This window comes from Opisthocomus hoazin, chromosome Z (genome assembly GCF_030867145.1).
Source record: "Opisthocomus hoazin isolate bOpiHoa1 chromosome Z, bOpiHoa1.hap1, whole genome shotgun sequence".
Lineage (NCBI taxonomy): Eukaryota > Metazoa > Chordata > Aves > Opisthocomiformes > Opisthocomidae > Opisthocomus > Opisthocomus hoazin.
In genome coordinates, this window is record NC_134454.1 from 49,075,049 (window position 1) to 49,088,349 (window position 13,301).

General features: G+C 39.7%; 1 protein-coding gene across 9 annotated transcripts in view; it reads left to right on the top strand.

Moving 5' to 3' along the window:
- AGTPBP1 (ATP/GTP binding carboxypeptidase 1) overlaps positions 1-13,301 on the top strand; it is an 89,833-nt gene that overhangs the window by 48,149 nt on the left and 28,383 nt on the right. For 7 of the 9 annotated variants that reach the window (XM_075410571.1, XM_075410576.1, XM_075410578.1 and 4 more), the window contains one exon: positions 2,589-2,749. The exons of the other annotated variants lie outside the window; for them this stretch is intronic. In XM_075410571.1, the coding sequence (XP_075266686.1) occupies positions 2,589-2,749 (161 nt within the window). The remainder of the gene's footprint in view (positions 1-2,588; positions 2,750-13,301) is intronic. 9 annotated transcript variants of the gene reach the window in all.

Here is a 13,301-nt window from a genome sequence, read left to right on the forward strand (position 1 = left end):
GTAAAGAAAAAGCAATGAAATTCGGTGCATGTTTAAAAAAAAACAACAGACCCAAGGCGTCTACTTCCAGGTGGCTTGTGCTTAAAACCAGTGCTTGTAACACTTCAGGAAATTTAGTAGGCCCCAGTTAAAGGTACTAGAACAACAGTTGAAGGTGAATACAATATCAAGAACAGGAATGTAATCAAGGCTTCAGTGAAAATGAACTTCAGGTCCCTTAGTTAAGGCAACTGTTTATTATTATTTCCTGAAAGAGACTTTGGGTCTCTTGTTCGGTGGAAATGAAGAGATTTGGCTGATGGAAGAATAACAGTGGATTAAGAAATTTGGTATTTGGCAGCTTGTGGTATTGCATTCTCCATATTGATTTAAATAAATGACAGAAGCAGATCTAGACATTGGCATGGGCTTTTACTGCAAGTATGTAGGCCTTTCAGTATAGTAAGTTCAAACTTCATGTAGTCCAGGCATTTCACAGTTACCCACCTCCAATGTGATCCATTTAGGTCTCTCTTTAGTTACATCCTCTTTCTGCTGTGCTGAAAATAGCAGCCACCGAACATGCACACGCTATTTATCTTCTAACAATTGTCTTTGCACTTTCTTTCGTACTCTACTCTCATCCTTCTTTGACTTCGAGCCACTCCTATTATACGGTCTGTAAGGAACCAGCCAACTAATGATAATTTCTTCAGCAACAGATGTAGACAATGATTGGAAAAGTTTCTGAACCATCGAGTTGCGCACGTTAGTAATCCTTGTAACAGTGAGATTACTGTTACACTTCTCCTTCCCCTTCTGCATACTTGTTGCCTCTTATCCTTAATGTTATTTTAATCTCTTTGGGGCAGGGACTGTGTCTTCCTGTGATTAGCGTAGTGGAGCCCCAGCTATGATTGGGGACTTCGAATGTTACTGACGTGCAAACAAATACAAAACAAAAACAAAAAATTGCCCTCTGTGGATAAGGTACTGCACTGGGAGTGAGGAGAGCTGATTTCTGTTCCCAGCGGGGTCAGTGACATGCTGTGAGACACTGTGCAAATCGCTTCAACCCTCTCTGCCTCCATTTCTCCATCAGTAAAGTGAGGATAATTCTTCCTTTATTAATAAAGTGCTTTGAAACCTACAGCACAAAAGCATTATAAAAGAGGTAAGTAGTATTACTATTAACAATAATACTCAAATATCCAACTCTTGTTCACTGCTAACAGGTTTCTGTACAATTTGGCACTATTTAGAATAGTGGGTATAGCTTTAGCTTTCGTGTTACTAAAAAGCACCTTGTTTATGAAGGCTACTGAGGAAGAAAAATACTTGCAAGAAAAATAAACTTTCTGTTTATTAAGTGTGCGTATGTTCAAAACAGAAGTACATGAAGAATGTGTAGACTCTGCCATTCGCGGAGAACGTAACGCTGTCTTTCAAACCTTGCATTTTAAAATACAGTGTCAGTGTGGCAACGTATACGAAGCTTGCGTGTGTGTGGGCTTTAGCTTGTAATAAAAAAATTCCTACTCCATTCTTTTTACTTCATGTCTTTTCCTACTTGATGACTTAGCTTACCACCAGTTCCTGGTTCTTCTGCTTCCCCACTTATTTTGTCAAAGCTTCTTTTTACCTACCCTTTATCTTAAGCCGCTGGGAAGATCCAAGCTAAAATCATTTTAAATTCTCCTGAGATACAAAAGTTGCAAAGGGGGAGATTGAGTTGGGTTGTGACATTGAATTTGTTAGTGTATGCACAGCCAGTGCTAGCCAATTCCGTAATTGTTGAGGGTCACTCTGGAATACCATTCTCTTTTCATAAAGTAGTTGAGAGGTTCTGTCCCTACATACTGCACTGCTGGCTAAATTAGAAGTATACAGTTGTCTGATGGGAGGCTTTATCATGTATGTAAACTTGGAGAATATTATGTAAGTTCTACCTCCTAAATACTCTTTGCAGGGGAAAATACCTTGGTGGAATTTGAGTTAGAAAACACCTATGACTTTTGATACTGTGTGTTTGTTGTAAATATGTGAATAAATGCTTTCAGAATTAACATGTGTAGCCTCTAACTTATAGGAGGGGAAAAGGTGTTTGTGTCAAGGAGTAACTTTGTTGCCTTAAGTAGCCTTATTTACAAGTCAGAACATAGCAATGAACTTGAAGCTACAATATGAGTTCACTAATTTTTTTCATTCTGATGGAACTTCTGTTGAAGACTCTTGTTTGTGAAATCTTAGTACTTGAAATTCCTGTTTATAAATTTTGTCTCAGGTTTTTAAAATATTCTGTACTTATGAACTTGGACATGATCTGTGTCTCTCTTCCAGTGCCACTGGGTAAAGTCCTGTTAATATTGATGTGCTAGAAGTCTAGATTAGGAAGCTCCAAAGAAATGTGGATGTTTCCATGAGAGGAACCATGTAGTTACTCTTTGAGTTTTCTCTGATCATAAGTGTTTACTCTTATTTGTTCTGTTTTTAGAGCAAAAGAGTGTGTTAAATAAAATAACATCTTTTTTTAAATAGTAATTCTGCAATATGTGTGGGTCCATCTGCATGTACCTATTTTGTATTTTTTAACTTTATTTTTAAATTAGGGATTGCAGATAGGGACAAGAGAACTGGAGGAGATGGGAGCAAAGTTCTGTGTTGGCTTACTGCGTTTAAAAAGAATGGCCTCACCTTTGGAATGCAATCTGCCTGCTAGTCTGTTGGATATTGAAAATGAGCTGATTGGGTCAAGCTGTAAAGTAACAAGGTAGTACACATTTATTATATTTACTTTTTTTTTTCAGGAAAAATTCTGGTTTCTCAATTGACGTAATGATTCTCTCAAAAATGTTCTTCCACTCATCAGAAATCATGTTGATACGTTGTGACATGGTAGTGTAACAATATTCTGAACATGTTGGAGACCTCTTGTGTTAATTCATTTGCTTCAGACTTTTAAAGAAAACAATAAATACAGAGTTAGACTATATGTCACATTTGTTGCTGGGATAAACACTGGCAATTTTAATGTCATCGGGGAGTTACTATGTGCAGTAAAACTCAGTACGTTGCAGGTCTCAATTGTCTCTTTGAAAGGATTTTTTTTCTCTTTTTATTACTGGCTAAAGTATTAAAAATGTTTTTAGACTTAAAATACATGAGTTGAACCACTGTAAGAACTTTTTTTTTTTCCTTCCAGACTTTTTTTTTCTTTTTTTCCCCTCTGGTAGAGATATATAACAGCATTTAAAGAATTTAAAACGTGTGAAATAAGGTTTGGGTCGCAAAAGAAATGAATTGTGTCTTCTCGGTAGCAATCTTATTAAATTGTCAATTCTTAAAGCTCTAGATGGGCTTACAAAAGTATGCATACTATTGCGTACTTCTGTTCATGTAGTTCATCCCTGAAGTATCCATGTGTACATGGTAATTGGGGGTGTGCAGCAAAGAAGTGATTTCAAATGTACAAGCATGTCTTTCTGAAAATCTGGTTAGGGATTAAATAAAGCAGAGTTCCAGACTTCAGAAAAGCATTAAATTAGAAAAGAGTAAGATTTACACACTGTAATATGTTACTGTTTGGCATATTTAGAGCCAAAAATGTTTTTATAGTGGCCTTGACTGTAGCTCCAACTTAGGTAGACCTATATTGTGGAAATGTGGGGAAGAAATGAAATTTGTTATTGGTTTTGTGCAACTGAAACAAGGAGGTGCTGGAGACTAAGACTTTCATTAGATGCTAGACTAATGAGCAATTTGTCTATAGACCATGCAAAACTAGCAGAGATGTGGGAGGGCGTCTGCAGTATGCTATGGAAGGGGGAGAGGATGTTTGGTTCTGGCATTTAAACATATAAATGTTATCAGAATGTGGAGCACTGAGAAAGATTGCAGCTTGTGTTCATTTACAGGTAGTAATGAAAACTGAAGTATAAGCGGAAAGGTGCTAAGACCGATAGGAGTAACAATAGCAGAGTGTCTGAAGTAAATGGTTAAAAGTGTATGAAGAGTAGCTGTGATGTGTAGATATCTATAACTCCAGCGATGGCTGGATCGCCTAGTATAATTTGCTCACTAGTACAGCATTAGCATGCTTGTAATGGTCGAATTTTTACTGTCACATCAAGTTTTGTGCTTGGGTAAGGCTGAGTAGTGATTACTGGAAGAGAGGATCAGAAGATGGCTTTGGATTAACCCCCCCCACTGGTGTGTACGCCTCACCGACGCATAGGTAGGCTCACTGGGAGAGTGAGTGTGGCAGGTGCTGAAAAAAGCAGAAAGTGCTCTGCAGCTGTTGGAATGGCATTAGCAGGGTGTCTCCAGTGTAGGCAAAACACAGCATTTTAATCACTAAGAATGCCTTGGTGTTGTTCACTAATGTAACACTGATACCAAAACAATGGTAGCTGCAGAGAGCAGTGCTCAGCATTTAGAATGTTTGTATCACTATAAATTTTTGTTTGATATTGTATGAATTGCTGTCAGCCTTGTAAGATGAAGTTTGAAAGTGCAAATAAAATCTGTGTCCTTGGTTTTGCAAGTGTAAAACCATATTCTACTATGTCCACAGTGTCTTTAAAACTAAAAAGGGGGAAAGGGCTAAACTGTGAATGGTCTTGAACTCTTTCTTTTATTCCTTATCTTGGCTGAAAAGTTGGCTATTAGAATGAATTACTGTAATTACCTGCTTTGCTCTAAGAAGTCTCTTGCTTGTCCAGTTGTGTAGCATAGTAGTTTAATGAGCAATGCTGCAAGGAGATTAGCATGGAAAATCTGCTTCCACTGCTGTTATGCTGGGGTCTGAGATAATTGATCATCAGGTAACTATGGAAAGCAGTGGTCTTGTCCTAAGCTTTTGGAATAGGAAAATATGGATTGAGTGGGTTTTGTCTCATGGACAGGGATCAGCCTGAGAAGAATAAAACTGAATTGCTTATATATTGTTTTATATGTGTTGCTAGGGATTCTGGGTATGTGTCGTCTGAAGGTAGTCTGTTTAGGATTCTTCTTAAAATTGTGAGGAGCTTACTATCTGATAGACATTTCAGTTTTTCTTTGGCATGAGATGTAAGTATTGACAAAAGAGATGAAAATTTGAGAAGTGAAAAGTCTTAACAGCTACGGAAGTGTGTAGATGCTTGAAAAAAGTTCCATAGTGCACCTCAGGTATATTCCTTGAAATAAATCTGGGGAGCAAGGGGCAAAGTTTTATACTGTAAAGCTCTTGAGGCAAATCGCCAGGTGGAATTCTGTCTTTGTGACAGAGGAAGTCTCACTACAGCAAATAAAATTCATTATTTTGATTACAGTTTGCCTCGCAAGGCCTTTATCAAAATGAAGACGAAAACTAGGAAATGGGGGAGGAAGAAAGAAATGACAGCTGCCTTCAAATACAAAAAGACAGATGCAAAGAGTTTGTTCCCTCTAGGGCAGACAGGACCAGGAGCAGTGGCCTTGAATTACAAGGAAAAGTCAGTCTAAAATTCAGGTAATAATTCTACATGGTAAGCAAAAATGAAGTTCTGGAATAGTCTTCTGGGAAAGTTGCAGAGTCTCCACAGAGATTAAGAATCATATAGACAGGCGTTAGTCTAGAATGGCAGTGGGAAAAGCTGAATTAGCCTTAGTGCACAGAGGCACAGAAGAGGGCTGTGAGGAAATTTCTTCACTAAGTATTGTACTTAAAATAAATTATTCATAAATACTAAATAGTTGAGAGTCACTGTGACTCTCTTCTTTAAAGCCTTGCTTTACAGCGTTCTCTCAGGTATTTGTATGTAAGCATGGAGGTGCCTATGAGGCACCATATGGAAAAAAACCCCAGGCCCTTTCTGGGTAATAAGCATGCTGGGGTGCCACTTTGAAGTGCCCATCCACTAGTGCATGCAGCATGGGGAATAAATATGAGGAGTTAAAGATACGTGTGCAGCTGCAGGGCTGTGATCTTGTTGGAGTCATGGAGACATGATAGGATGCCTCACACGACTGGAGTGCTGCGGTGGAGGCATACAGGTTCTCTGGGTAAGGACAGGCAGGGAGGATGAAGAGGGGGAGTTGCCCATGATGTGAAAGAGCATCTGGGATGCATGGAGTTCTGCCAGGAGTGACGGATGAGCCAACCAAGAGCTTATGGGTGAAAATTAAAGACCAGATCACTTTGTGTGACACAGTGGTGAGTGGCTGCTGTAGGCTGCCTGACCAGGAAGAAAAAATGGATTGGGCCTTCCACAATCAGCTAGAAACAGCCTGATGTCTGATACTCCTGTGGGGGACTTCAACCACCCCAGTATCTGCTGGAGGAACAACACATCAGGGCATAAGCAATCCATGAGCTTCCTGGAGAGCACTGATAACTTTTGGACCCAAGTGATACAAGAACCAACAAGGAGAGGTGCTCTGCTGGATCTGCTACTCACAAACTAGGATGTGATGGTGGGGATGTGAATGTTGAAGGCAGCCTTGGCTGCAGCGACCGTGAGATGATGGAGTTCAGGTTCCCAAGAGGAGGGAGCAGGGCAAAAGGCAAGATCATAGCCCTGGACTTGAGGAGAGTACCCTTTGGTTTCTTTAGGGATCTGCTTGAAGGAGTCCCATGGAATAAGACCCTGGAGGGAAGAGGGACCCAAGAAAGCTGATGTATATTTCAAGGACCACTTCTTTCAAGCTCAAGAACAGTCCATCCCCATGAACAGGAACTTAAGCAAAATTGCCAGGAAGCCTGCGTGGATGAATTAGGAGCTTTCTGATAAAACTCAAACATGTAAAGGAAATACATAGAAGAAGGAAGCAGAGACAGATAACCTGGGAGGAATACAGAGGCACTCTCTGACTATGCAGAGACATGGTTAGGAAAGATAAAGTCCACCTGGAGCTGAATTTGGCATGGGATGTCAAAGGCAACAAGAAGGGGTTCTGTGAGTACGTAGGTAGTAAACAGAAGATTAGGGAAAAGGTGGGCCCTTTGCTTAATGGGCAGAAGCCCTGTTGACACAGAACATGGAAAAGGCTGAGGTACTGAATGCTTTCTTCACCTTAGTCTTTACTGACAAGACCAGCTTTCAGTGATCTAAGGACCCAGAGTCTGAGGAAAGTCTGGAGCAAGGAAGACTTACCCCTGGTGGAAGAGGAACAGATTGGAGAACACTGAAGCACAAGTCCATAGGTCCTGATGAGATGTGCCCACAAGTAGTAAGGGAGCTGGCTGATGTCACTGTAACGCAAATGTCATTTGTAAGGCACTGAAAGCAAATGTCATTCCTGTCTTCAAAAGCAGCGAGAAGGAGGACCTGGGGAACTACAAGCTGGTCAGCTTCACCTTGATCCCTGGGTAGGTGAAGAAACAACTAATCCTGGAAAGCCTTCCCAGCCACATGAAAGAGGACATCATGAGCAGTCAACACAAATTCGCTAAGGGAAGTGATGCTTGATCAACCTGCTAACATTCTGCAGTGAAATGAGATGACTGGATTGGTAGACATGGGGGATGAAGTGGGTATCATCTGCCTTGACTTCATAAGGTTTTTGACACTGTCTGCCATAGGATCCTTATAGAGAAGTTGATGAATTGTGAGCTGGATGGGCAGACAGTGAGGTGGATTTAAAACTGGATGAACAACTGGGCCTGGAGGGTGATGATCAGAAGCACAGAGTCTAGTTGGAGGCCGTAACTAGTGGTGCACCCTAGGACACAATACTGACTCCACTCCTGTTTAATATCTGTGTTCGTGACCTGGATGATGGGACAGAAACTTAAGCAAGTTTGCAGACAGTGCTGGACTAGGAGTGGCTGGTCCAGAGGGACCTTGACAGGCTGTAGAAATGAGCTGACAGGAACCTCGTGAAGTTCAGCAAGAAGTGCAAAGTGCAACGTCCTGCACCTGGGAAGGAACAACCCCAAGCACCAGTATATGCTGGAGGCTGACCTTCTGGAAAGCAGCTTTGCAGAGAAGTCCATGGGGGTCATGGTGGACACCAAAATGAACATGAGTCAGCAGTGTGCCCTGGCTGCAACGGTTGTTGATGGTATCCTGGGCTTCATTAGGTGAAGTGTAGCCAGCAGGTTGAGGGACGTGATTCTTCCCCTCTCCTCAGCACTGTTGAGGCCACACCTGGAATACTGTGTCCATCTCTGGGTTCCCCAGTACAAGAGGGGCATGGACATGGTGGAGAGAGTCCGGTAAGATGCCCCTACAATGATGAAGGTGTTACCCATAAATCAAAGGGACTGAAGCATCTCCCATAGGAGGAAAGGCTGGGAAAACAGGGACAGTTAGTCTGGAGAACAGAAAGCTTAGGGGGTGTCTTATCAAGGTCTACAAATACCTGAAGGGAGGTTGTGAAGAAGGTAGATCAAGGCTCTTTTCGGTGGAGTCTGGTGACTGGCTAAGAAGCAGTGAGCACAGGCTATGGAGTTCCATTTAAGCATTATATATGTGTATATATGTAATGGTTATATATATATATTTGTTGTGAGGGTGCTCAGACACTGAAACAAGTTTCCCATGGAGGATATGGAGTCTTTACCCCTGGAGATGCTCAAAAGCTGTCTGGACGTGGTCCTCAGTAACCTGGTGTAGGTGGCCCTGCTTGAGCAGGGGTGTTGGACAAGATGACCTCCAGACGTCTCTTCCAACCTCAGCCTGTCTGTGGTTCTGTGAAAGGGGAAAAACGTCTTTAAGTCTATCTTCAAATTATGCTGAGTGCTGGTGTTGTGGGCAGCTTCAAATTAGACTGGTAATTTAAGTAATTAGAATAAAAGATTCTAAAATCACAATGTAGTTGCATTTTTGTCCTGCAGAACTCTCACAGTCAAGCTCCTGATCCCTTGGCATTTCTGCTATATATGCTTTAATAATTTTGTAAATACGAATTCTTCCATAAACAGAGGCTGGCTGTAAAGCAGTTTCACTTGACAGCTATTGTGGATGGCCTCTAGACAATAGTCTTTCAGCAAGGGCACGTGTTTGTTGAGTTCCTTGTGTGCATTGGTGCAGCATGTTGAACTTCACAATTTAATAATGATGTGTTACACCTATTTATCACACTAACTAGTTTTTAGAAGTTTTACTTTTTTTCATTTGCAGCTACTGTTTTATGTTGATGAGACTAGTATTTTTCCCATCCAGAAGTGTTATATCATTGTCAATTTTATTAGCACTAAGCTTCAGTATAAATATTTGAAATACTAACCTCAGTTACGGCATTTTGAATCAAGATGTGGTTGTAATTAATTATCAGGGTGGCGCTGAAAAACAGCCCCAGATTTCCACGTAACTTATATATTAAGAGCTGCCTGAGATACAGAATCTATATTTTATATTGTCTCTCTGGAGAAAGTTAGCATCCCAGTTCACAGTTAGTGGCTGTGCTTTGGAAAAATATTATGTGCTGGATTTCTTAGTGTGTTAATGTTACTCAGGGTGGAGTAGCCTTAAAACAGCATCTCTTGAGCTGAGGAATGTCGTCCGTGAATCATGCCCCACAGTATCTGACGGAGAGCTAAAGACACATCAGAAAGACTTCACTATCAGGATGGGATAAAAAAGGATGAGGAGTCATGTGCCAGCCAGCCTTCTAACATACTGCTTTGAATGGACATAGGCACAAAAGAAACAGTTCTAGAGATATTTGAAGGAAGTGAATAAGAAAAGTAACTGTAGTTCTTGACCACCTTTCCAGGGTAGTGTAGGGAGAGGCAATTGGTTATGCTTTACCACTCTGGTTAAGGTTTTAACTGATCCTCAGACTGTGGACAGTTAGGTGCAATTGCGGTAAAGAAGTAGAAAACTGTTGTCTGGATTAAATGGTGGTGCTAGATGTTACCTTAAACTAAGAGCAGGGTTACAGCTTTCTAATATTTCTGAAACTTTCAGTAGATTAGGATAGTGATCCATTGAGAGAGATTTTTCTCATTTCAGTGAAACTAAACTTTGCAGTAAAGGTAATGGTTAAGGTTCTGGAGTAGGATTTCCGTAGTTAATCTATACACAAGTCGGTCAGCTTCTTTGAAAGTATGTACAAGCATAAACATAATCCTTTGGATTTAAGGGTTCTTTAAAGCATGCTGTTTATGATGGGTATGAAAGTGCCTCCAGTGAGTAAAAGGTTGTTACTGCTTTCTGTTTGATAGCAAACTGGAGTAATGCTAGATGAGAAAAGGAACAAGTGGGAAGGTGCGTTGTTTTGATGTTACAGAATAAAGCAGATCCTGGAGAGAGGGATATTAATAGACATGCATAGTTTGAATTTCCTTTTCCAGCTAAAATGTTTCATTTATCCAGCTAGCTCTGGAAAAACTATTATGTACCAAAATAAATTGCATGTAAAGTACATCCGTGCTGGCAGCAGTGGGAAAACTGCATCTGATTTGATTTATATTTTGTTGGTGGGAGCAAGGGGCATGGGGACCATTTTATACTGGATTTCATGAAAGCACTAGTAAAAGACTTACTACTGCAAAAATGCCATGTAGTTGGCTTGGCACTTGTAAGCATAGATGAAAAATAGCAGGAAGCTCATAATGAGATTAACATTATTGGGACTGTACATGCAAATGTTTATAATCCAGTTGTGTGAGGAAGGTAACTAGTACCCAGGAACTTCAAAAACCAGAAAGGTTCAATCTCTATCCCAAAAGACCAGATCATGAAAATCACAAAAGTAATTGTACTGTAAGATAAAATTTTAAGTTGGAGAGAGATCTTTGAATGCCTTCATTCTGTGTTTTGAAATTGAATTTCTATGTAGAAAAAATAAAAAAAAAAAATTTCCCCTAATTATGACCTTTGGGTGTTACACAGCTACAGGCAGTGAAACATAATAACCAAATGCTTCTGCACTAAAGAAGTTAAGGCACTGGAAAAAAAAAAAATCGGACTCTGCACGTTAGAGCTACAATTTTCATCAGATAAGGAACATTGACGTAAGAAATATTGAACTTTATTGAAGAAATCTGTGAACTGTTTAGATTTTTCTGATGTCTGATACCTTTTTTCTTAAATTTATGAAATGTAAATCTACTTTAATAACACTAAAATAGAAAAATGTGTAGCATGAAGTGAGAAAATGGGTACCTTGCTCTTAGTGTCCATTTAGCTAAATCTAAATCTAAACTAAACCTGGTAATTCCAACAACTTACGTTTAAAAATGCAGCATTAAGACTGAAATGGGTATTTGTATTTGTACATGGCTCTCTATGTGTTCTGACCCCATCTTAAATGTGATTCGATAATCATTTATACAGAGATTTATTTCATTCAATTCAGTGGAAATGCTTTCTATTCAAAAAGTGAGGGTGAAGTGATTCTGTGATTCTGTAATGTTTTTCAGAGAAATGTGCAAACTGTATAGCTGTCTGTGTCACTGCTGGAGTTTGACCTAATAGCCCACTGTCCCTTTTTTCAGGTGTGTGTTTTCTTAAACTTTATGTGTAACTGCAGCAGCCTTATGTCCAGCCACTGATTTGTCTGTGCCTGGTGGTGACCTACACTCCAGAACGTTTTGCTAGAAGACTACAAATAATTTACATAGACAGGAGGAGTACCAGCTTGTAGTGACACCTCTAATAAGGCTTATCAGACTCTTGAGCTCTCCTTTTCCCACTTATCAGTCCAATGATAATAAAATGTAGAGAACCCTGCGGCTGGCATTTCTAGGTACCCTTGCACCTGAAACAGGGTAGTAGGGCTCCGTAGATGCATGAGACCTAACTGCTGTTTGGAGGAAATGTTTGCTTGATACGATTCCGCTCCCCCCCCCCCCGCCCCCGACCTGACTACTTTTCTGTGCAGCAGAAGTCCCTCTCTTTGCAATTCACAGGAAATAGATTTTAATTTAATTGTTTTCTCATTCTTAGTGCTTTAAAAAACAGAGTTCTGTTAACACCTGGGGTAACCTGTATGCCAAATCTGTGAAATACATTGTCCATTTGTCCTTTGATTCAATCCTTGTATCCAAAGTGCTCAAGTTTTAGTTTTTCTGTAAGGTTCTAGACAAGATACTAAAAATATGACAGCTGAGGTATCTGTCTGTTAAGTTTCTATTCACTTGAGTGCTGGAAATATACAAAGAGCCTCTACTGAGTAAAATTTAAAAAGCTAATTTCTGTTCCTCTTCAGAGGCAGTCATGGGTCATATCATAGTCACACAGTTCCTTTCTTTATATGCCCAGACTTCCATTCCCGTTGTTGTATTAAATAGCTAATAAAAGTACTGCTTATACTTTGCTCATGATTCACGGCTTGTTACTTACCATTAGAGATGAATGAAAAGCTTCCTACAGAAAATGCAGGTAAAAAGTTCATGAATAAGAAGTATAAAAGAGAGTAGTTTTTGCATAGCTGTAATGTCCCTGTAATGTTAGAGCAGAGCAGTGAATAAGATTGTAGTTATTTCCTTTATTTTGGAAGTTACTGGTGTTAGTTTTTATAAAAACACAGTTTTAATGCTTTAGAGGATACACAGTCAAGTTTAAACATTCAAATCTAAACACACAGAAGCACTGCTTTTATTTTTTGCAAGTGATTTTGAGCATTTCTCAAATTCTTTTTGGGTTTACTGGTAGAACTTATAATGACCAAATAAATGGTAATATTTTAAAATAGACCTCCAGTATTTCATTGCACGTAAGCTCAGTTTCCACGAGTTCATTTTAAACCATGTCTGAAACATATTTGACTTAAGAAACATAAAGCAATAAGTAGATTTATTCCCTCTGGCAGTGCACTTTAACATTTTAAGTGATGAATTAAACACTTTATTTTTCTTCAATTGTTTCAAACCCATTTTGCAATGTTTTCCCGCCAGTTCCAAATGGAAAAGATTAGACTAAATGTAATACTGATCTTGTAGTAAGAATTATAGTTGTTATACTGACAGGTTTCATAGGGTCTGTGTGCAATGAAACAAAAACATGTGACTGCAGTCATAACTGTTAGGACTTACTGGAATTATCCTTTGCGCAATAACTTGACCTCTTTTTGGAAATTCTAGTCATTTCGTTGTTTTGAGGCTCATTGGTGTGTTCTAGAACATGGTGTATTTTTGTTTGTTAATTTGATTTAATTACAGCAGAGAAGCAGACTGAGCTTTTGGGACCAAGCATGTCTAGAAAATGGTAGAAAAAGTAGGCTGCCAAAAGGAGCCGTGGGAAAGAAAACACCCAATGCAAAATCCATTTCCGGCACTTAGTCTTACTCTTGAGAAAAGATGTCGGACTGGTGGGGCAAGGAGTGAGGGATACATGCAGTGAGAATGAGTCCAAGATCTCCTCGCAAAGGGTATTTCTCAAGGCTGCCAGAAGAAAAGTGGATTTGTCCTG